At 42.9% G+C, this 23,972-nt stretch overlaps 2 protein-coding genes across 2 annotated transcripts in view; one reads left to right on the forward strand and one right to left on the reverse strand.

Moving 5' to 3' along the window:
• The window catches only part of C4H12orf71 (chromosome 4 C12orf71 homolog), a 70,593-nt gene extending 59,456 nt beyond the window's left edge, over positions 1 to 11,137 (reverse strand). Inside the window, exons 1-2 of the mRNA XM_047549735.1 lie at positions 10,598 to 11,137; positions 9,869 to 10,061 (exon numbers count right to left, since the gene is read on the reverse strand). Coding sequence (XP_047405691.1) covers positions 9,869 to 10,061; positions 10,598 to 11,137 — 733 coding nt within the window. The remainder of the gene's footprint in view (positions 1 to 9,868; positions 10,062 to 10,597) is intronic.
• Positions 1 to 23,972, forward strand: part of Ppfibp1 (PPFIA binding protein 1) — a 224,170-nt gene that overhangs the window by 59,322 nt on the left and 140,876 nt on the right.

Consider the following 23,972-nt stretch of genomic DNA (forward strand, 5'->3'; position numbering starts at 1 on the left):
CTCTCCCCCCAAAACAAAACAACTACTGTTATGTCCAGTGCAATTAAAAAACAGTCTAGTTGTTAATGACTGGCACAAAATCCCCAGACTATCTTCATGACTGTTTTCAGGATGTGTGCTGTGTGTGCCAGGGTCATCTGGTGGGCAAAATGGAACTTAATACCAAGATGGTTGTAGTCATGTCAAGCTGGATCTCTGCAGTTAGTTGTCTACGTTGGTCTTGCCTAGAACATTCTTTTCAAGGCCTAGATTGGAATACCTGTGTGATTGGGATAGTTAAAAACCAAGTCTCAAACACAAAGTAACTAGAGTGCCGGCGCTTCAAGCATTAGATGTCTCACAAGAGAGAACAGCAGTGGCCTTCCCTGAACCATAGTACCCTGGTTTGTTGAACTCCTTTTCCATTCTTCCCTTGGTAGCCAGGAGAGCAGCCAGCTCTTTGCAAAACCATGAATGATTGCAGAGGGGCAAAGGATACCAACTAGTTCCACCAAAATATTACGAGTTCCAGTGGGTGATTTTTGTTTCCTCACTTTGTGGCGCTATTGAAATCCTCAGAATGTAGAACTGAAAAAAAATATCAGTGTATATGACTGTGTTTTTGTTCTCTTTACTTAGTGTAATTAGTTGATGCTGGGGTGTGTGTGTATGTGTGTATGTGTGTTAGTTTTGGTTCATAAAGTCATTATGAACCCTGAATTACTGAGTACTTCTCCTAGGGAAGTACAGAGGTAGGTTCCTGCCAACCCAGGTCATGTTTTTTTCAACTGATCAGTACATAACCTTGTTACATGTGTGTTTGTGTTTAGACACTGTATTTAATTATTGAATCAACATTTACCTCATGGCCAACTGCACTGTACAGTCCATGCCTGAATGAAGCTTGTCCCTGTGGTACATGGCAACCTTGCCCTGGAACATTAGACAGCATTTGAGTACTATTCTTGGAGGCTGTTTCAAACAGCAAAAGTTTCAACAAAAAAACACAAAAAATGTGAAAAACATGGCACAGGATAATAGACTATGGAAAGGACACTTAGAATATGAAGACTGAGCTTTGTATTGTTCTACCTCAGCTGGGAACATTATGCAGCAACTCCATATATGTCCATGAGTGACCATGAAAACACCTTGAGTCGTGATGTGGGGATTGTAAACAAATTTTAGCAAGCAGGCAAATCCACAAATATTGGCTGTATGAGTAAAGTGATTACAGTTAGTGTGTCAGGAAACCCCTTCCATCCAACTCTACAGTTCATGTAGAAAACCAATTATTGAAGGCAAAAAGGAGTTACAATCTGGTATAGCTAAACCAATCAATGTCCAAAGTATGTTTTTTAACAGACTCATTTAAGTGAAGATCGTCAAGGAGAACTTGACCAGTAAATTTCATTTGTTGTTGCACAAATGGTAATTAGCACTACTACCAGGCTTTGGACATTTAGAGAACAGGAACAACATCTCGTGTATCCTCATTTCATTGCATGAAAAATAAGTAATAATGGCCAGCACATAGAGTGAACTCAGCAAGCAAATGAATACCAAATAAATGAATGAAAGAAGGAGAAAGGAGAAATCCGTTCATGGTGTCTGATAGTTCACTGCCTGATAGTTCATCTGAGTCGATGGATCTTTGTGCTTATTAAGGTTAACTCCTGTGAATGCTTCCAAAGATCAGAAATAGTAGTATTTTAGAGCTGGTGTAGCAGGAGGGTGTCACAGCTGGATCTGAGTAGAATAGAAGTAACCTTCATCTATATTGAGAAAATGATTCCGTATGGAGAAAACTACTTCTGGGCCAGGACTGCATCTGACTCCTCCTTCCATCTTGCTGTGGAGCCTGATTGGCAGGGTTTTTTCTCTAACATTCTTGCTGCCAACTTTAATGTACTCCAGTCCCACTCCTATACTGCTGTTTTTAGAAAATTCTCTCTAAAACACAGATTTGGGCATCCCAATCTCTTGATTTTGCCCCTATCCTGGCCTAGGATAAATTAAAAATTCCTTAACCATCTGGCTTCCACTGCAGACTCCTGTTTCTTAGCATTGCAGAAATATAGCTTTTGCTCAAGCCAAGCTGGACTTTGCACACTTTTCAAAGTCTGCCTTTTAGGACTTCTGGGCTCTGCACAGCCTTTTAAATTCAAAAGAGAGGATCACATACTAGGTTTTACTCTGGCAGTTAGGAAGATATGGGTATTCTTTTATTAGATAGCTTTGTCCATTGTACAGAACTGAGCTTTTCTACCCAGGAAACATCTACAGTATGCTACCTCTGCCTGCCTACCAATACAAACATCTAGATGTAATTAAAGTAGAAGCAAATTAAGTGTTATAAGAGGAAGTAACATTCCATTTCAGATATTATCTGTTTAAATTATTTCTTGCAGATTAATTTTTCATTTCACCAAATATTTATTGTGGAGATTCTATGTACAAGCAACTGGGCAGGGGCTTTGGATCATGCAAAGATAAGCAGAACATAGGAGCTTTTGTATAGTGGGATAGAAAGACATGGATGTGTGGGTTTTTTTTTTTTTTTTTAAACTATAAAATCCACATTTACACACATAAAAGTAAAAGTGCTGTGGTGGCACAAAGAGGGTGAGATTAATTCCAGCCTGCTCTGCTCTACCAGGGGAGTTGAGGTTATCCTGAGCCTTGAAGGGTACATTTGAGAGTAGGTGAGTAGCAGGCCAGAATGGAGAGGTAGCATGGTTAGGGCAGTAACTAGAAGAGGGAGCCACAGAAGCAAAGGCATTGAGGTAAGAGGGCATAGAAAGTTAGTGATGCAGAGGTTCTAGAGGCTTAGGGGTGAGGCATGGGTATTGTGAAATAAGACTGGAAAAGTGCCACAGGATCTAGTTGTAGAGATTTAATGGCACTTTGTTTGGACTTTATAGTTATTCAGTGCTTTGGCAGATTTTTAAAAGAATCACGTGGCAGCAACCACCAGCAGCTAGAAGTTGTAAGCGCTTCCTGTGTGCCAGATACTTTTACTAACTACTCACTTTTACCTTTTGAGGTTAGTGCTACTAGTATTGCAGTTTAATAGATGAGGAGACAAAGCCCAGAGAGGTTACATAACTTCCTCAGGATTCATAGCTAATAAGTGATGGGCCTGGGCTTGAAACCAGGAAGTCTTACATAAGAACTTGGATTTTTAACCTGGAATTGAAAAGGGAGATTCAGGCAGTCTCTGAACTTTGAGTTATTTGCAAAGTGTTCAGTATATATGAATGTGTACTTTTGTTTAAGAGAGGACCTGTAGCTTTAGTTATTTAATAGGTACATTTTATACAGTGTTGTTAAAGACCACTACAGAGCACCCTCTCTCCCTCTCACAAGTCCCCCAGTGTAGACACAACAGGATTTGAGGACTCTGTGCCTGTATTGCTGGTGAGGTTGGAAGAAGCAGTGCTAAAAATAAAAGGAAATATCAAAACAGTTTGCAGGAATTATTAGTATTTTAAGTGTCAGGATGTTCCTGATTTGTGAGAGACAGAAAATGTATAGTAAGTGCTTTTCAAAGTAGACATAAGACATTGAGTCTTTGAAACTTGTGATAATTTGAAAGGGCAGGGGACTTGCCTCCCTACTGGGTAAAAATTATTTTTTAAAATCTCAACAAAAGCTAAATAAACTCCTGAAATCTTTTATTTTATATGTTTTAGAAAAATGTCTTGGTGCTAGTCTGCTCTTCAACTGCTTTTTTTTTTTTTTTTTTTAAAGCTAGGTGTAAATTGCCATTCTTATTTGTCCTAGGCTGAGAGAGTTCACCAGTAATGAGATTAATTTTCTTTTAAAAGCCACAGTCTAAAAAGATTCTACTTGAATGTACCTTGGAAGTAGTTCTTTATCAAACCTATTGTATTGAAATCCAATGAACATTAAAACCATGGAATTTCTTTGAAAGCTGGGGGGAAAAAGAAAATTGTTTAGTAAGAAGACTTCTTGATCTATGTTAATAATCTTTTGGGGAGCTTATCCTAAGGCCTTTGTACTCACTCTGCTGGTGATGGGCTCATTCAGTGAGTGTTATCTGATGAGGATTTTCTTTCACTTCTGAAAGCAGCGCATTATACTATTTGTTGGGCTACTAGGAGAGAGTAGGAAAAGTTGATTCCAGGCAATGCTATATAAAACCTACACATCCAGTTTGAGATTAGAGATCGTCCTCATGCTATGAAGTTCTTTCACTTGCAGTTTACAAAAGACTTACATTTTTGTTTTTTGTTTCTATGGTGCTGGGGATCTAACCCAGGGCCCTGTTCATGCTAGGCAAAGTGCTCTACCACTGAGCTACATCCCCAACTCAAGACTTCCATTTTCAAAACAACAATCCCTCCTAAGTAAACAAAACTTCTTTAATATCAAGGTAAGGATCTTAGCACTCTGTAGGAATTAATTCATAATTTGCTTATTTTACTTTCCATTATTCTGATAGAGGATTTTAGACAAAGTTCTTGTGTCTGGATAGATTAAGTCCTATGCATTCTCTTGAGCCATGAATTTACTCATCCTGTTTTTTTAAGTCTGAAAAAAAGATTTTGTCCCTATTTTGTGGGTCTGATTCAATGATGCATTTTCTTTCTCTCTGGGATTGTGCCAAGGAATAACTGGCATGGCACAGGTAGATTATGATGTATTTATATTAGTCATCCAAATTCTGAATGCCCCCTACTTTTGCTTGATAAATTCCCTTGCTGTATTCTGGCATATTATGGTATCATTATGGTTTATAGACTATGAATATTTAAGTTAATACCCAGCTAATTCAAGCAGCTGAGCTGATGGTCTTCAAGGTTGAGCCATTCACTTGAAGGATTGATTTTACTTTTTATTCCTGAGATAGTGAATCTCAGAATTTATTGGTTAATTTGATTAACATGTCCCTGGCAATTGCAGTCTTTCTTTGAGAGACTTTCAGTGATGACAAAGTGGTTCTTTTTCAATGATCACTTCCAGTTTGCTCTTAGTCCTTTTACACCTGCACCTTCGTCCTCAAGCTTCGGTCGCCTCCCCATGTGTGTGACTCAAGCATAGGACCTAGTCATAGTTTGACACACAACTAACAGCTTCATAATGTATCTGATGCTAAAATGAATAAGGAGGTACTGAAATATTTCCTATTTTAAAATATTTTGTCTTTCTTTTTGATATGGGGCATTTCATTTAACCCCCAGGGGTATTTAAGGCTTACTTTATTATAAAGGCAAACAAAGTACATTAATTAAATCTTAGGGACAGATTCATACCTGTCACTGTCAGCAGGTTTATATAACATTGAAAAATAAATGTAAATATGTAAAAAGTCTTAATAAAGAATAGGACTTCTTATTCAGTGCAGGAAATCTTCTTGAAATAATAATAATGTAATAATAATATAATAATAATAATTATTATTATTATGATACTTGGGCTTAAACCCAGGGGTGCTTAACCATTGAGCCATGTCCCCAGTCCTTTTTAAAATTTTATTTAGAGACAGGTTCTTGCTGAGTTGCTAAGGGGATGCTGAGGCTGGCTTTGAACTCACAATCCTCCTGCCCTAGCTTCCTGAGCCCCTAGGGTTATAGGTGTGTGCCACTGCATCTGGTTCTTGAAATTATTTTTAATTGACACATAGTAATTATACATATTTAAGGGGTACAGTGTGGTAATTTGATCATGTATAAATAATGACTAATGATCAAATCAGGATAATTAGCATTTACATCTCTTTAAACATTTTCTTTTTTGTTTTAGAAACCATCAGTGTCCTCTGTTCTACTCTAGTTCTTTTTTGTTTTTGTTTTTGTTCTTCATAAAATATATAATGAATTGCTGTAAACTGTAGCTACCCTACTCTGCTGTAGGACAAGAGAACTCCTTCTTCCTGACTGAATCTTGGTACTGATTATCCAATCTCCCCCTATCCTTCCTTCTCCTACCCTCTACTTATCACTCTTCTACTTTCTTATTTATTTCTATTTTCTTCATTTTTTTAACTTTAACATATGAATGAGATCATGCAATATTAACCTATCTATAGATGCCTTATTTTACTTTGGATACTCTTATCTCTTCCTCCCAACCCCCCATACTGGGGATTCAACCCAGGGGCGCTTTACCAGTAAGTCATCTCCGCAGCACCCCCCCCCCCTTTTTTTTTTTAATTTTTGAGACAAAATCAGTTGCTGAGACTGATTTTGAACTTGTGATCCTCCTGCCTTAACTTCCTGAGGAGCTGGGATCACAGGTCATACCACTGTTGGACAGTTTTAAAGTGACTCATTTTGGTCCATTGTTTTTTAGAACTCGACTTAATTACTAGAGAAAGAGCTAAAATAATAACAAAACTTTGGTTGTGGGGTCCCTGAGAGCAGGAGACTTCATCTTTCTTTTAGACCAAATATCATATTCAAAGGCACTATAATAGTTCCATGCATATTTGTTGAATTAAATTTGCAAATGAGGTTTTAAATTTGTCTGGTCTCAATAGGCTTCTCAATCTGCAGTTCACCCTATTACTTGACCTTCTCCTGATGACCATTCTCTCTCTCTCTCTCTCTCTCTCTCTCTCTCAATCTCTATCCCCCCCCCCTCTTTTTTTTTTTTTTTTTTTTTTTTGGTACTGGGGATTGATTCAGGGGTACTTAACCACTGAGCCACATCCCTAGCCCTTTTTTATATTTTATTTAGAGACAAGGTCTCCCTGAGTTGCTAAGTGCTTCACTAATCTACTGAGGCTGGCTTTAAACTCACAATCCTGCCTCAGCCTTCCCCCTCATTAGTCTTAACTCTGGGGATTAGTCACAGTCACTTTTGATATAAAGAAAAGCAACTCTTTTTTTAAGTTGTTGTGTTTCACTTCCATAGAATTATATTGAAAAATTTGAGAGAGGTAGAATATATTGAAACATTTGAAAAATTACATAGAGCCAGAGAGACAGATTACTGTGTAATAGACACTGTTTGGATTTCACAGTCTCTAGGTAATAAACAAATTTATAGGAGAACTGGAAAGTACAGGTGTGGGGACTGGGTTACAGCTGAAGAAAGGGCACAGTTAACCTTACCTAGGGTGATGAGTGTTGAGCTACAGGAACCCTAGATCAAGTACTTGAAAGATGAGTTGCCCGGCAGTCTGGGAATGGAGAAGGAAATCTCAGTAATTTTGTGTGATGGTCTATGAGAAGCAAGAATGTCCCCTAGGGAAATTGGGTGAGTAGAGATTATAAGCAGATTTGGGGGAAGAGAAGGGCAGGTATTGTGCATGTGAGTAGAGGTGGTGGACATGCCACACTTTGGAGATGAGGCACATAGAAAGGATGAATGTCAGGGGCAGGTGTGGTGATGGAACTGCAGGTATAGGTGAAGTAAAAGAGCAAGAAGGCAGCGGGGTGAAAGGAATGGAGTTCTCAGAGAGGTAGAGAAGAGACCAGTCTGTCTATGGGAAGACTCCTGTGTGACCTTAAGCATGCACTGTATTGGTCAAAGGGCCCTATTTTTTGATCTTTTCCCTCCCTTCTCTTTCCTGGGCTGTCTCACATGTGTGATGAGCCAACCATGATCTCACTTTCACTTCCATGTATCTGGCAGCTCAAAGTCCTCTACCTCAAACTACCATATTTCTTTTAATTTATTTTTATTTTTATTTTTTTTATTGTAAATAACTGGGATACATGTTGTTTCTCTGTTTGTACATGGCGTAAAGGCATACCATTTGTGTAATCATAAATTTACATACGGTAATGTTGTTTGATTCATTCTGTTATTTTTTCCCCTTCCCCCCACCCCTCCCATCCCTCTTTTCTCTCTATACAGTCCTTCCTTCCCCCATTCTTGCCCCCCTTCCTAACCCTCACTCTAACCCTAAAACTAATCCCTCCCACGCCCCATTATGTATCATCATCCACTTATCAGCGAGATCATTCTTCCTTTGGTTTTTTGAGATTGGCTTATCTCACTTAGCATGATATTCTCCAATTTCGTCCATTTGCCTGCAAATGCCATAATTTTATCATTCTTTATGGCTGAGTAATATTCCATTGTATATATATGCCACAGTTTCTTTATCCATTCATCAATTGAAGGACATCTAGGTTGGTTCCACAATCTGGCTATGGTGAATTGAGCAGCAATGAACATTGATGTGGCTGTATCTCTGAAACTACCATATTTCTATCTCAGGGACCCTTGTGTAGGAAACCCTTGAAACTCATCCTTCCTGTACTGAATTATTCATTCTTCAGTATCCTTTATATACCTCCTACAGATTACTCTCATTAACACCATTTATGGTCATATGTTTACGTGGCTTTAACTCTTAAATAAGGAGCCCTTTGAGTCTAAAGAGCCAGACATCTTATTTTGGTATATAAAAGTAGTAAGGTTTCAGACATTTCTGTGTGCTCAATGTTTGGGGAAGGGAAGAAGGTAGAGATAAGGAGGTTGGAACTGAGGAAAGGAAGGCCTTTGAGGCTAAACACTCATGCTTTTCATGTAAAACTCTGAAGGTCACAGAGGGTGGTAGTAAAAACTGAAGAAGGAGGACCTTTGGGGGAACCTGTGGGTGAGTGAGGAAGATGATGGTGGCCATGGTAGGTGAATTGGCAACATAGGAGGAACCAGAAGAAGGGTGAGTCTATCCTTCCTAAAAGAAGTGGACCTGTAGGGACAATTTTAATGATACTTGCAAAGAAATTTCAGAGAGAGACTTGCAGTGAGTTGAGAGAGGACTTGGTTAAATAAAGTTCTGCTGAAAGAAACCTAACCCTCAATAAAATGGCTTCAGTGAGAAAAACAGCTCAGTGAGAGTTGACTCGATCTCTTTCTCTAGGCTATCCCTTGAATGAAGTGTTTGGTGAAGATCCTCAGGAACATGACCACCACCACCAGCCATAGTATTTATCGAGTGCTTGCTTTATCTCATTCGTTCTCTGAAAAACCCTATGAAGTCTGTGGAACCATCTCCCTCATCTTATAAATGAAGAAAGCCAGCTTAGGGTGGTTAAGCAGCATTCCCAGCCCTCACTGTTCTTCTAAGTGGGCCACTTATGCCAGCCAACTTGCTTAGAACCAACAAACATGCTAGAACCAGTCTGATTCCCCAGGAACATTACAACTGCTTTTTGGGGGGTAGGGAGGAGGATAATGGGAGTTGAACTTAGGGCTGGGGATGGGCTCAGTGGTTGAGTGCCCCTATTTTGTATTTTATTTAGAGACAGGGTCTCACTGAGTTGCTTAGTGCCTTGCTGTTGCTGAGGCTGACTTTGAACTCTCAATCTTCCTGCCTCAGCCTCCCAAGTCGTTAGGATTACGTGCATGTGCCACCGCACCCCGTGCACAACTGCTTTTTGAGAGTCTGAAACACTTGATTGGAACTTTCACAGTGACTTGCTACCCACTGCCACTTGTGCAAGACCCAGAAGTTCCACCAAAACCATCCTGCCATGTGAGAGGCTGACAGGTGTCCTGCTTCCTTCTGGCAGTGTGGACATGAGTTAATGATAAAAAAGGTTAAAATGCATGAAATAATAAAATACATAAAATGGGGCAAATACAGTAGAAGGGTTGGTGGGGTAGAGAAAAAATATGCCTCCTGTTTAGGAAGCATAATGCTACCTAAAATGTCCTGAGAATGAATTTCTGTCTTCTAGACAACATATGCATGATTAGCCTGGGCCCAGATGTTATGATGGAAGAGGAGGATGATGCGGATAACATTTGTTTATTGGCAAAACATAAAACTGTGGGGACTATTCAATAGGTTATGTCAAAAAATTTTAAAATTCTGGGGATATAGGTTGTAGTGATTCAAGAGATTCTTGAGGTTTGATTCTTTTCCCTCTAAGGAAATGTCTTTTCTTTGGTTCTAGCAGACTGGGGCTCTTGGTTGACCTCTCAGGGTGCTTTCTCCTGGGCAGGGAAGAGAAGAGCCTTGTCCTGAGCCAGTGAAAGATGGACCGGAAGTTCAGACAGGATGTGGTTTCTGTTTCAGAAGGTGTGTCACTCTCCTTTGGCTGCCCTGCTGAGACTGAGGGTGTCTCTGCAGTGCCACTCACCTCGCTTATCATCTGCCAAGAGAACAAGGATGAGTTAGATATATGTAATGCCAGCAGCAGTGGAGTTCATATTTGCTCATTTATGGAAATCTCATTCTTTAAATGAAGATTAGGCCAACTGTAAATGCAGTTTCAATACTTACTAATAATTAACACACAGAAATATACACCTACACACACTTTTTTTTTTTTGCATAAATATTAGCCCTTCTCTTTGTTCTTCTCCTCTTGTTTTCCTCAGTGTTCTTTGGTATTTCCCTTATATCTCTTCCCCAGCTCCTTCCTTGCTGTTACCCTTCTCTCATTGTTCATTTTCTCAGACACAGGTCCATAACTGCTTTACAGCAGGTACAATAACTCTGTGCTGTCCAACCTGGCATCCCTCTGGGCCTGTCCCTTGCTCTACAGTGAGTCAGCTCTGTGCTCACCTCAGTGAGTTAATCTTTCTCAAGCCTGGGTGGCATTTCTAGAAACTGGTTAACATTATCATTATCTGGTGGTTTACCCTCAGGCAAGGACTGACAGGCTTAATATTTTTAATGACTGACCTGATACATATTGAGAGGGAAGTAACTAGACGGTTGTAGATCTTCCTCCTGAGTAGACTCAGAGAACACAGATTCATCATCTGTATCTTCTTTCTGATTTTCTAGAAATGCCTTAAGCTTTTGCATTAGATTGTCCAGTTTGCAGAGAGTTAGTTTTGTCCTCTCCTGTGGCCATTTTTCTACCCATTGATTGTCTCCATTTAGATCCAAATTAGATAGTGAGTCTTGATGATCAGAGCCCATATCAACATCCCAGGCCAGTGAGATGGTGAGTTTGGAAAACATCTCTGGGTTGTCCTGAATTTGATCTCTTATCCCAACAGGCCTCCTTAAGCTTTTAATCCCCCATGTCCCTTGGATAGGAGGGAGAAAATGGCAGGAAAATCCCTCGGAAATTGAGTCTTCACAGGAGGTTGTGTCTTCATAGGCGATGTTGTCCTCATAGGGGAAATAGCCTACAGAGAGGCTCAGGTTAGATTCAGATTCAGAAATGCAGTCCTCTTCCTCAGTGCAGTTGCTCTCAGAGGATGAGTCTTCCATGGAGGCCAAGGGCTCAAACCCAGGCCTCCCAGAACTCAGAAAACTTCAAAAGAAAAACACTTTAGATGATATCGGGAAATACTTAAGCAATAATACCCATTGATTTTTCCATTTAGAATTATCCCACAGGCAGAAGCACATCTTACATTTGCACTCTTCAGTCAAGGGCAGTTTTAAAGTTTCTCTTTAAAAACATATTTTATTGTATACTAACTTTTTGTTACTAAGCATCTCTACCAGCCACCTCTCATCCTTTGTATTATTACAGTGGAAAGAACTGCTTATCCTGCTGGGTGTGGTGATGCACACATGTAATCCTAGCTGCTTTGGAGATTGATGCTAGTGCAAAGCCAGCCTTAGTGAGGCCCTAAACAACTTAGTGAGACTCTGACCCTGTCTCAAAATAAAAAATAGAAAAAGGGTCTGGGGATGTGGGTGAGTGGTTGAGTGCCTCTAGATTTCCAAACAAACAACAAACACTGCCTATCATAAAATATAGTTGTATAAAATTTGAAAAATACAGACAAGTGGGAAGATGTAATAACTGCCCATGTGATCCTACCATCCTTAGATGTAAGCATCAGTAAAAGAGTTTCATGGGTTTCCTTATCATTTTTCCTTTTCTCTCAATATACACTAATGTATATATATTATTTTTCATTTTCTCTCAATATACATTAATGTATATGTATATTGTACATATATTCACATCTTAATATATTTGTAGATGACACATCAAGATGAAGTGAGATTATTAAATTTTATGTTATAGCATGTAAGAAACACATTTATGGCTATTCCATAATTCTTAACTATTTTCTCATTAGTGAGTCTTAGGTGATTAGTAATGACCATTAAGTTGGGTGATCAATGATCCTTATATTATTAAGACCATTAACAGTTGTCTTATTCATGAGCGTAAACCATCTCATTGATAAATATCTCTTTTTTTATAGTCCTATTGGTTGAATCATTGGAACAAAGATCATAAACACATTAAATTTTCATGATAGTTGATACTAAATTACTTTCCAGAAAGAGTATAACTATTTCAATGCCCGTCCTCCTATCATCAGATGGCATCTTTAGTCTAGCACTTTCTGTGATGCCCCAGCAAAAATGTGTGGAAGAGAATACATACATGTTGTAGACTCTGACACCACGAGCTTTGATAGCCTACGCGAAAAAGGTGCTGCCAACTCCTTCGTCATAAATGAGATATGAGAAGTCCTTCAGATCCCTTGTAGCGGTGGCTAAAAGGTCCAACTGTCAGAAGTGTGTGTTCTGAGACTGTTGGCTACCATGGCAACAGAGTAACCAAATTAGAGCCCTTAAGTGTGGAAGGAGAAAAGAGAGATAGAAAAGCAAAGGACCCATCCATTTTTAGTTGTTTTATGTGTCACTATGACCAAAATACACAAGAACAACAAGAACAACGTCTCTGTACCCAGCACATTATAGGGGAGAGGCCTGTGGCAGGAAAGGTGCTAAGGTGATGGCAAATTAGCAAGGAGAGTGAGACAGAAAGTGACTGTCAAAAGAGCAGCCTTCCAGGCCATGCCTCCATTCACCTGCACCTCCAGTCTTGTCCCACCTGACTATGGTTCCCACCAGTTTAGTCCATTCAAACCAGGATGAACTGATTAGGTTGCAGCACCCATAATCAACTCCTTTCACTTCTGAATGTTCTTTCTTTAATGGGAGTTTCTGAAGGAAAATCTAACAAACCATAAGATTCTGACTCTGGCCCCCAGGAGCTCTTTGCCAAACTCATAATGCAAAATGCTTTTAGGTCCTATAGTCTCAACAGCTCTGATGTGACCCAAAAGTCCAGTTCAAAATCCAAAGGCTCTTCCTGAGACCAAGGGAAAGTTTTGGCTGTAAACTCGTGTAAAAGTAAAAAACAAGTTTGATATAGCAAATATACAGTGGCACAGAATAAAGATTTTAAAAGAGAGGAATAGGAGCCCAGAAAGAAGGTTTAGGGCCAAAAGAATACTGAAATATAATTGAGCAAAAAAGATCTCCCAACTCAGTGTATAGCATCAAGGACACTTGACTGGGAGGCATCATTTCCAAAGGACTTGGGAAGCTCTGCCCCTTCAGTCTGACTGGTTGCAGCACACATGGGCTCTTTTAGCCTGGTTTTCTCTGTAGGTCCAGGTTTTCTTGGCACACAGTCTGTGCTACTGGCATTTCTTAATTCCTGTAATCTCTTACTTCCTGTCGTATCCATCCTAATTTTGGTTTCATCTTTACAACTTTATAAGTTGAACTCTCAGGGACAGCCTGAGCGATAGGACCTGCTACTCCTTTCCTGTCCTTCCATGCCTTCTTTTGAAATCTTGGTGGAAACTTCCATTACCATATCTTAAGAATCCTGCATTCCAGTAGAACCAGCACCATGTGGATAATGCCAAGGTCTGCCTCCAGCTTATATAATGCTTAGGGTCCCTAAGATCACAATTATAGTGGCCTGAGTGCATACTTCATTTGAACGTGGTGAAATGATTTCCTAGGCCTCCCTGTGTAAGCAGTTCCCCCATTATCTATTCCCAAAGGTGTTTTGTCTTCTATACCCTAGAGTCTGTAGAGGATTTAGTTGCTGTGATGCCATCCAGGCCTTTTTGCTTTTCTCTGTGTGCACAGTACTTAGCATCCCTTTAAGGGCTGTTATCTCTTGAACAAGTACACCTATTTTGCCCCAGCTTTACTTGCACTTTTGTGGCAAAATGCCAGTTATTTATTATTATTTTTTTTTTTTTGTGGTGTTGGGGATCGAACCCAGGGCCTTGTGCTTGCAAGGCAAGCACTCTACCAGCTGAGCTATCTCCCCAGCCCACAAAATACCAATTATAAAACTCCTTTAGCTGTGCTTTCTGTTCCTGATTCTCATGGTAATTGTGGTTAACAGCTGCCTGCATTATATATGCCACCAACCAAATGTTGTAGATCCTTGAAATTTCCTCTGCCAGATTAGTCCAGTACTCTTAAATTCAGCCTCACACACTTTGAAGATCATGGGCAAGAAATAGTGAAGTTCTTTGTCTGAGTATAAGAATGATCTCTAGACCGATTCCTAGTCAAGTACTTATTTCCCTCTGAAATCTCATGAGCATAGTCCTCATTCATACTTGCTTTCTGGACTACTGAACTAGTCTCACCTGTTAGGCTCCCACTTAAAACCTTCTAAAGGCTCTTAACTTGAATGTCCAGCCTTGTCAAAATTGCTCCTGAAAACCATTTCCAAAGGATTTTAAACCACTGGTTACAGTAGTCATAGCAGTACCTCACTTCTTGGTATCAATTTATACTTCAGTTACCTGTTGCATTGCTGTGACCAAAATTCCCAACAAGAATAATGTAGAGGAGGGAACATTTATTTGTGGTTCAAGGGTTCAGAGGTCTTAGTCAATAGATGGTGGACTCCATTGCTCTGAACTCAAAGCAGGGCACCATATCATGGGGAAAGGGAGAGTGGCAGAGAGTTACTCAGTTGATGGCAATGGCAGGAAGCAGAGAGTGGGAAAGGGACCACTGGAAAACCAACCCTTGCCAGGGAAGCCACAAGAGAACCACCTCCGCCCACCCTTGTACCAATTGCCTCCAATTACCACTGATCAAGTCCAATCAAAGGAGGTCAGATGGATAAAGTTGTAGTTCTAATAATCTAATATTTTAGACAGTGACTATTCTTGCATTAATGGGAGATTTTAGAACTCATCTCATATCCAAACCATAGGACCTTTCTGTCCAAAGTATTCTGTACACCTTTTGTAAAGGGCAGGACAGTATTTCTCTTGCAGAGCCAAGGAGGAATGTTGTGGTGCATTACTTCCATCTTGAAATGTGCTTTTCTAAGATGGTTTCTGTTCTTAGGGAAGTGAGACCATGTAGGGTGAACTGAGCAGCAAAAACCGATTAGGACAGGGTGGCATGTTTAAAAAAAGAACTTAAAAGTGATGTAGGGACATAGAAGGATACTTCATAAACCCACATAGGGTATGTGGTGGGAATACCAGGAAAGACATGAAAGGGCAGATGGTTTAGGACCTGAGAATTTCTGTCAGTTTGGAAGTAGTGTAAAAGAGGTAGGGGTGTGGGGAGTGGACCCCAGGGAAAGCAAGGGCGAGCACAGGAGTACCTACCTAGTGTTTGGGGAAAGCGCGTGCAGTGCGGTATATGGGTGGGGATCAGTGAGGACATGAAGGCCTTCCACCGGGGCCAAGAACCCGGATTTTGTCCTGTCAGTTGAATGAGGATGGTGGTGTTTAGGTATCCCATATCCCCTCAAGATATTGACAATCTACTGCAGAATTTGATGTGCTTTAAGACAAACCTTCATTGAGTTTGACTGTGAGAACATTCTCGGTTGTTTTAAGGCAAATAGAAATATGGGATTTTTAGGGCAGGAGCCGTGCTGCAGAGGGTTTGAAGGACAAATGGAAGAAAGCAAGTGGGTAAAGGAAATGGACTTTGGAGGAGCATGTGGCTGAGAAGGGGTGGAGGGGGATGCTGTGGCGAACTAGTGTCCCTACCTGCTCCCCGCTGTGAAGGAGATTGGGGATTAATAGAGGGAGAAGAGGTTCAAGATAGGACGGTGAGTGTGGGCAGGGGAGGGGATACACGTAAAGGCGGGACCCCTGGCATGCATGGGGGAAGGTGTGTTGTAGGAAACGCAGCTCATCATCCCTTGAGGTCCAAGAACAGAGTGATGTTACGTGTGAAGTGGTTGGAGGGGTGTGCCCTGCAAGACCTTCTCCTCCTCCTGTGCATTTTCCAGCTGGGCTCATACCTTATTCCTGAGGTTGAAGCCACGGGATTTTATACCATTTCTGTCCACCAGGTCTCTGTCCGTGTGGCCCGTGTTTTCTTGTGCTCACATATTATCTGTCTGACAACAGCTTCAGTTCCTGGAGAAGTGCGGGTCTTTGTAGAAGCAGAGATTTGTTTTTGCTTGGGGGCCACCAAGACCCCCCCCCGCTCACTTCCCTGGTCTCCCATCAGGGGCTGCTGATGGTTTGATCAGTGTCCTGCTCACTTCCCCACCTGATGGCATCAGGGAATGATTTGGAGATTGACTGACTCACAGCTCCCCAGTGACCCCCGACTCGCCCCGTTCCCTTCCTCTAAGTATTCAGCACAGTCAATGTGATCACCTCATCCAAAATCTTTCCTGGTTCCGTTTCCTGTGTGAATCCTACGTGCATGATGAGAACACTTATGATCTGCTGTCTTAGCAAGAAGCTAACTTATGGCTTCGGGAAGCAAGGTCACTGTACTGTATGCCAGCCGTCCCGAACTTAGTGTGTAAGCATGCCATCTTGAGAATTTCAGAGAGCTGAGCAGGACAGCATCTCATTTCCAGCTCCCCAGGGCAGTGTGACCATCCCTATGCTACTCAGATGTGTGTGTCAGTACCACAAAAATCACTGGTAACAGATAGTATGCTAAGTGAATTCACTGTGGTGTTCATGGGAGATGAGCACACCCTTGTTGATTTGATTTTCTGTTTACCTGAGGGTTTGATTGGTCATTCGTGTGCTAACTATGCCAGGGAATGGGTTGAAGATTCTCAACAATCTTGTATCACAACTAATTTCCTTGAAGTCTTTTGAAAAACTACCGTCTTTGGACATATTTTTTCTGCCATTTAGAGCGTAAACCAGCTATTTCTGCTAGGCATTGCTGGTATGAACCTCATTTAGCTTTGTTGAATTCCCCAAGTTCTGTGGCCAGGCTAGTGCAGGATGGAGCCATTCCCTCCACTATTACTCAGGAGAGAATTAAATGCCAGTCATTGCAATGGTTTGGAAGCACATACGATACGTGTCCTTTCTCATTTGATTTCCGAAGTTCTGGCTCAACACACTTCTTACCAAGTCTCATGGTGACACTTGCAACACCAAATCCAGGCAACCTTTTGAACTCTTCAATTTCCAGTAGAATATTTTCTGCATCTTCCAAAACTGTTGAAAAGAAAATTGCACCACTCTGTAGCTAGCAGGTGAGTGCGTAAGAGATCCAGGCCCCGTATCATGGTGCTTCTAGTAACAGCAAATGCACTTTGAACCCGTGTTTGCTTCCTGTATGAAATAGAGATGGTGATGTGTTCCTTGTGGGATTTTTGGGATTCCAGATGTTGGTGAAGTCAGGTAGCAGTCAGAGCGGAGTGGGGGTGTTCTTGTGCGCCAGCGAAATGGGATGGAGCTCTCAGAGGTGGAGAAGTGAGAAGTCTGGCTGTGAAGAGACCTGTGTGTGTCCTTGAGCATGCGCTATATTTGTCAAAGGACCCCATTCCTTGATCTCTTCTCAACCTTGAAAATGATTTCGTCCCGAACCGAACTATTCTTTCTGTGGCCTGCAACCCTGTTATGTGGACATGGTTTGACCTCTTTTTTTAAAAAAAACTTTTTTTTACTGAAACTGCAGACATCTTTTTTTGTTAGCGTTAAGCTGGTGAGGTATCTGGCATTTGTAGGTGGCCAGTGTGTGTGGAGGTAAGGGAGGGAGGGAGGGAGTTGCTAAGGAATTTGAAATTGAGCGAAGGAATGCCTTTGGGACTAGATACTAAAGTGCTTCACATGAACGATGAAGGTGACCCAGGGTGGTAGTAGGAGCTGGAGGAGGAGGACTTTTGAGGGAACCTGTGGTGAGCGAGGAAGATGACTGTGGCCTCGGGGGGTGAATTGGCAACACAGGGAGAGTCAGCAAGAAGGGCGAGTGCAGGCTTCCTCCAAGGGGCTGACCTGATACTCTCAAAGGAATTTCCAAGAGATCTTTTCAGTGGGTTTGAGAATGGACTTGTTTAATTCAAGATGTGCTGAAAGACACCTAAGCTTTGGGGAAATTGTTTAGGTGGGAAAAAAAACGTCAGTGAGAGCTGACTCCAAACCTCCCTCTGGGATACTCTGTGAATCAGGGCTTGCAGCCATGCTCAGGAACATGATGACCAGCACCACCACCACCAGCACCACCCAGAGCATCTATGGAGTACCTGCTTTGTGTCATTCCTTCTCACAAGAACTCTATGAGGTGTGTGGAACCATCTCCGTCATGCTGTGAATGAAGGAAGGCAAGCTTTTGGGTGGTTAAGCAGCATTCCCAGGCCTTCCCTTGGTGCTCCATGGGCCCCTAATGTCAACCAAATTGGTAGCACCAACCAGCATTCCAGGAGCAGTGTGGTTTGCCAGGATCATCCAGACTGCTGTTGGAGTTCCTCCAAAGGATCCTATGGGAGACTGGCAGGTGTCCTGCTGCCTTCGGGCGGTGAGGAGATGAGTTCATGGTGAAAGAGGATAAAAGGTGTGAACTAATACATACCTGAGATGGGGGGATACGGTAGAAGGGATGGTGCGGGAGAGAACCATATGCCTGTGGATTAGGAAGCATACTGTAGCACCCAGGATGTTCTGAAAATGCGTACCACTCTTGAGCAGGCCACATGCACTTTCCACCTGGGCCCACGTTATATGATGGAAGAGGAGGACAGTGTGAACCATAACAACAACAACATTTTTTATTGGGAAAAAAAAACAAAACCTTGAAAGCTTGGGGACCATTGAGTAGAGGTTGTCAAAAACTTTAAAATGTGGGATCTGAAGGATTTTCTAAGTGGAGGGATTACGAGGTTGGATTCTCTTGCCTCTAAGGAAACATCTTTTCTTCGGTTCCAGCAGACTGGTGTCCTTGTAGGCTGCTTCTGGGCGCTTTCTCCCTGATAGGGAGGAGGCCACCCGCTTCCTGAGCCAGTGCATGATGGACCTGATGTTGAGACAGGACGTGCTCTCTGAGTGGGCAGGTGAGTCCCCCTCCTTTGCCTGCCCAGCTGAGACTGAGAGGCTGTCTGCAGAGCCAGTCTCCTGGCATATCATCTGGCAAGTGAAAGAGAATGAGTTAGACACATGTAACATCAGCAGCAATGAAGGCAGTATTTGCTCGTTTATGGAAACTTAATTTTTATTCTCAAAAACAGTCCAAGGGTTAGTGTGAACTTTCAGTACTCCTTGAGCATTAAATACAGAGCACACACATCCAGACTTTCTCACAGACACACACACACACTCACACACGCAAACACAGAGTCTCACACATCTGGTCTAATCATTTGTCCTCCCCACTATTGTGTCTCTCAGCGCTCCGTGGTCTTTCCCTTACACCTCTTGCCCAGCTCCCCTTCTTGCTGTCCTCCTCCTCTCATTTGCTCATCTCTTGGTGTACTGGGGTGTGTCCCTGCTTCGCAGCAGGTAGAAGAAGTGACTCCATGCTGTCCACTCTGCCACCCCAGTGGGCCTGTCCCTGGCTGTGCAATCCAGCAGCTCCATGCTCACCTCAAGCGGTTCCCTCTTCTTCCAGGCCGGGTGAACTGTCTGGACACGTGCCGAGGTGTGTCATTTTCTGGTGGTTCCCACTTGGGCAAGGCCTGGGAAGCCTCGTGTTCTTGACCACTGCCGTGATCCATCTGGGGAGAGGCGCTAGTAGTGCCCGGTGGGAGAGCCTCGTCCAGAGGAGAGTCGGAGAACACAGGGTCACCGTCTTTGTCATCTTTCTCCTTGTCTAGCAATGCCCTGAGGCCTTTCGTTAGATCCCGCAGTTTGCCCAGATTCTGGTTTATCCTCTGCATCCTCTGGTAGTCTGCACTGAGGTCCAGAGTAGCCCTGGAGTCTTCCTGGTGGGAGCCCCCCGAAGCCTCCACTGCCTGCACGATGGGTGGTTCACAGAGCTTCTCTGGGTCGTGCTGAATTTGTTGTCGTCTCCCGAAGGGCATCCTTCCAGCTTCAGTCTCCCGTGACTCTTGGGCAGGAGGGAGGAAGTGGCAGGAGGAACACTCAGAGTTGGAGTCCTCAGAGGAGGTCGTGTCCCTTCCAGTCAATGGTGTCCTCTTCGAGGAAAGAGCCTATGGCGAGGCTTGGGTTTGATTTGGATTTGGAAAGGCAGAGCTCTTGGTCAGTACAGTTGCAGTTGTAGGACGAATCTTCCATGGCGCTCAAATCCCACTTCTCCCTCAACTCGGGAAGCTTGAAAAGAAAAACACAAAGCTTGACATGGGGTTTGGGAAGAGAGTCATGCGCTCTACCAATGATTTCCCTTCCTGTTCCGTTCCTAACTGTTCCACTCTGTCTGAAGTGCATCGTGTGTGTGCAGTCTCCTGTCAAGGGCACAAGAGGCAGACCTTGCTCTTTGTAATTGGAGTGTATAATAACCGTCTGTCCTGAGCATGTCCATCTTTTACCTCTCACGGTTTTTCTTATTTCAGTTGAAAGAACTTCCTGTCATTCAGGAGTTGAATCCCATTTGAAAAATGCAGGAAAGCGTGAAGTAGAAATTAAATGCTGCCCTCATGCCATGATCCAGAGGAAGTGATACCATTCGTAAAAGAATTTGGTGGATTTCCTCCTGATCTTTTCCTCTGTCCTCATACATACATACTTGCATGAGTGATTGATGTACCTCTATACGCACACCCAGATACATGTGGAGTCACATCACTAGAAATCATGAAATATGGCAGCACAGCCAGCAAGAAACTCATACATGCCTATTGGTATTTCTTATTAATGTTAGTTCTTATTAATGATAGTTCAGTGATCACTTAATCAGGACCTTAAGTTTCGGTACTCATGACCCTTAGAGTAGCAAGATCGTTAACACCTGATTTATTTTTCTAAATATTATTTTAAAGTCATAGGTGTACCTGGAACTTTTAATTCATTGTTAATTAAGTTATTCATTCATTTATTCAATTTTGTTTATATGGTGCTGAGGATGGAACCCAGTATCTCACAAGTGCCAGGCAAGCACTCTTACCCCTGAGCTCCAGCCCCAGTTCCTACCAGTTGTGTTACTGACCTCAGTCAGTACCTCTTTATCTCTCTCTCTGTGAGGGTCTCTCTCTTCAAATTCCTATTGGTCGGATCCCTGGACAAAAGGTCACAATATGTCAAAGTCTGATGACAGTTGCCACTGAGTTTGTTTCTAGAACGTACAGCTTTGAAATGCCCATTCTCCCCTCATCTGATGGCATCTCTATGTCAGCATTTTGCATTATGTCCTAGGAAGTAAGTGGGGAAGAGCACAGGCGCACTGTCTCCCTCCCTCCCGCCTTCCCTCCCTCCTTCTCTCCCTCTCTCTCCCTTTCTGTCCCTCTCTCTTTGTGTCTGTCTCTATTTCTCACACACAAACAGAGAATCAGAGAAGCACACAAGTACACACAGAAACACAGAGAAACCCGCAAAAACAGACACACTCACACTTTGAGGACGTGTCACACCGATTGTCAACTGCTGCCTGCACGAAGAGATGCTCCTAAGTCCAGTGGCATAAGCTGGGCATCCGAAGCCCTTCAGCTCCTCCATCCTAGTGGCTAAAATATCCACTGTTGGATGTCTATGTTCTGAGACCGTTGGCTCCCATGGCAACAGAGGAACACATAGGCATGAGTGTGGAAGGGGTTAAGAGGGTGCAGAAAAGTAAGGGGTCCATGCCTTTATTTTCAGTGTTTGCATCACTGTGAACAAAATGCATGATAAGAACAAGTTAAGGGTGGGACGGTTTACTTGGGTCTCATGTTTTCAGGGGTGTCAGCATAAGCTAGACCAACTGCTTTGCTCTGGGTTCTAGTTGAAGCAGTGCATCATGGGTGAAGGGCCTTGAGGAAGGGAGGGCTCTGCTGACGATGGGCTTAAGAAACTGACTTGAGGAAGGGGCCACAGGGAGAATGTCACTTTCAGGACACGCCTTCAGGCACCCACCACCTGGAGCCATGTCTTAGTCACCCAAAGTTACCCCTCAGTCGGTTCATTTAGAGTTGAACTGATCAGGTTATGGCTCTCACAATCTACCCCTTTTCCTGGGAAATATATTGTATTCGCTTGAGCTTCTAGGGGGCATCTCATATAGAAAGCATAATGTTCTTCCTCACTTCTCTAATCGCAACTGTTCATCCATTTCACAGTAGAAAAAGCGTTAGTACCTTTACAAGGGTCCCATGGTCTTAGCAGATCCAGCAGGGCCCCAGGATCCTGTTTGAGTCTTATGCCTCTCTGAGACTCAAGGCAAGATGTTGAGTGTGAGCACTTGTGAGCTGAAAACCAAGTTGACTATATCCACCACACAGTGGCGCAGAACAGATATTCCCTTGGGCAAAGGGAGGAAATTGGTTGTGGCAGAAAGAAGGGTTATGGCAATACTAACACCACAACCCAGTATGGAAACTGGTGCCCTGTTTCTGAGCAAATCACCTGGGTTGGATATTGGTGAGATGTTAATTTGAAAGGGCTTCATCAGCCCTGCTTCTTTAACCTGGCTGGTAGCGGGCACATGGGCTCTATGTAGACGGTATCTCTCTGCATCCCCCTGTTTTTTCTCATCAGACTGTCACGTTATTGGCATCTCTAATTCCTGTTATGTCCTTCTGAGCTTGAGCGTCACCCTTTCAACCTCATACTTGGACTTCTTGGACACCACAGTGTGCAGGGAGTCTGGTTCTGGTACACTTTGTCCTCCTTCCCAGTCTCTTCATTTGAAATCTTGGTGGAAATGTCCACTGCGCCCTAACTAGAGCATTCTGCGTTCCAGTCGAGGCATCGCCACTTGGATGAGGCCAGGTTCTGGGCCCAGCTGGCACAATACGTCAGGCAGCTGGGATAAGGGTCATAGCAGGCGCTGATGGCCCGGGCAGCTGAACCGTGTTGAAAACAACTTCTTAGTCTACCCCCACCACCAGAATTTGAAGCAGGTAACCTACATATCATGTCTTCTGTAAGGAAGTTGCTGTTGTGTATTCTGGACCCTTTGGTGTGTGGTCTTGCAGTTTCCTGAGGTGCCCTGCAGGCTGCCTACCAACTTTTGTCCCTTTGAGTGGTAGTTAGCATGTCTTACAGTGTTGTTTTCTCTTCAACAGGCACACCTCCTCGGCCCCAGTGTTAAACAGGTTTGTGGCCAAATGTCAGTTTTTCAGTACCTTTAGTGCTGCTTTCTGCTCCTGATTCCCATGGTAAGCAGGCAAGCAAGTGCCAGCACTGTCCATGCCACTGACAGAACGTTGTGCCGTCTTGAAGTTTCCTTTGTCAGACGAGGCCATACCTATTGAATTCCACCGCCCACCATTCTCAGACATGGGCAAGACATCCCTGTGCTTTTTGCCAGAGTACAGCCCAGGTGGCCTCTAGCCCAATCCCAAAACCAAGCCCTTATTTGTTTTTGATACCTCAAGAGCACAGTACCTTTTCCTGTTGGCATCCTGGCCTTCCACCAGGTCCCAGCAGAATCAACCCTTAATCTATCTTCCTTTACCGTGTTCTGAAGCTTTTGCAGCTTGCATCTGTAAGCATTTCAAACTTGCTCCTGCAAGCCACGTGCACAGACTTCTTAAACACATGGTAAAATCAGTCATGGCAAAGTCCTATATACCTGTCACTAATTTCGGTGGCACTCACCTTTGGAGAGCCATGACCAAAATACCTGGAGAACATCTTAGAGGGGGGCAAGTTTATTTCTGGCTCTGGATTTTTGAGGTCTTAGTCCCTAGATGGCTGAATGCATTCCTGGGTCCTCAAAACGAGGCAGTAGAGCCCAGGGAAGGGCCCAGTGGAGGAGAGCTGCTCAAGCTACGGTTGGGTTGGGAAGCAAAGAGAGAGGAAGGAGCAGCTGGAAGCACCCACCCTCCAGGTCTCACAGCTCTGTGCTCCTTCTCCTTCAGCCCTGTCTCATGTGCGCACAGTTATCCTCATTCGTTGCCCGCTAACTATGATGGATGGATCATGTTAGAGCCCTCATAATCTACTGCTTTCTCCTCTGAAGATTGTTGTGTTAACAAGAATTTTGGGGAGACACC

This window comes from Sciurus carolinensis, chromosome 4 (assembly GCF_902686445.1).
Source record: "Sciurus carolinensis chromosome 4, mSciCar1.2, whole genome shotgun sequence".
NCBI lineage: Eukaryota > Metazoa > Chordata > Mammalia > Rodentia > Sciuridae > Sciurus > Sciurus carolinensis.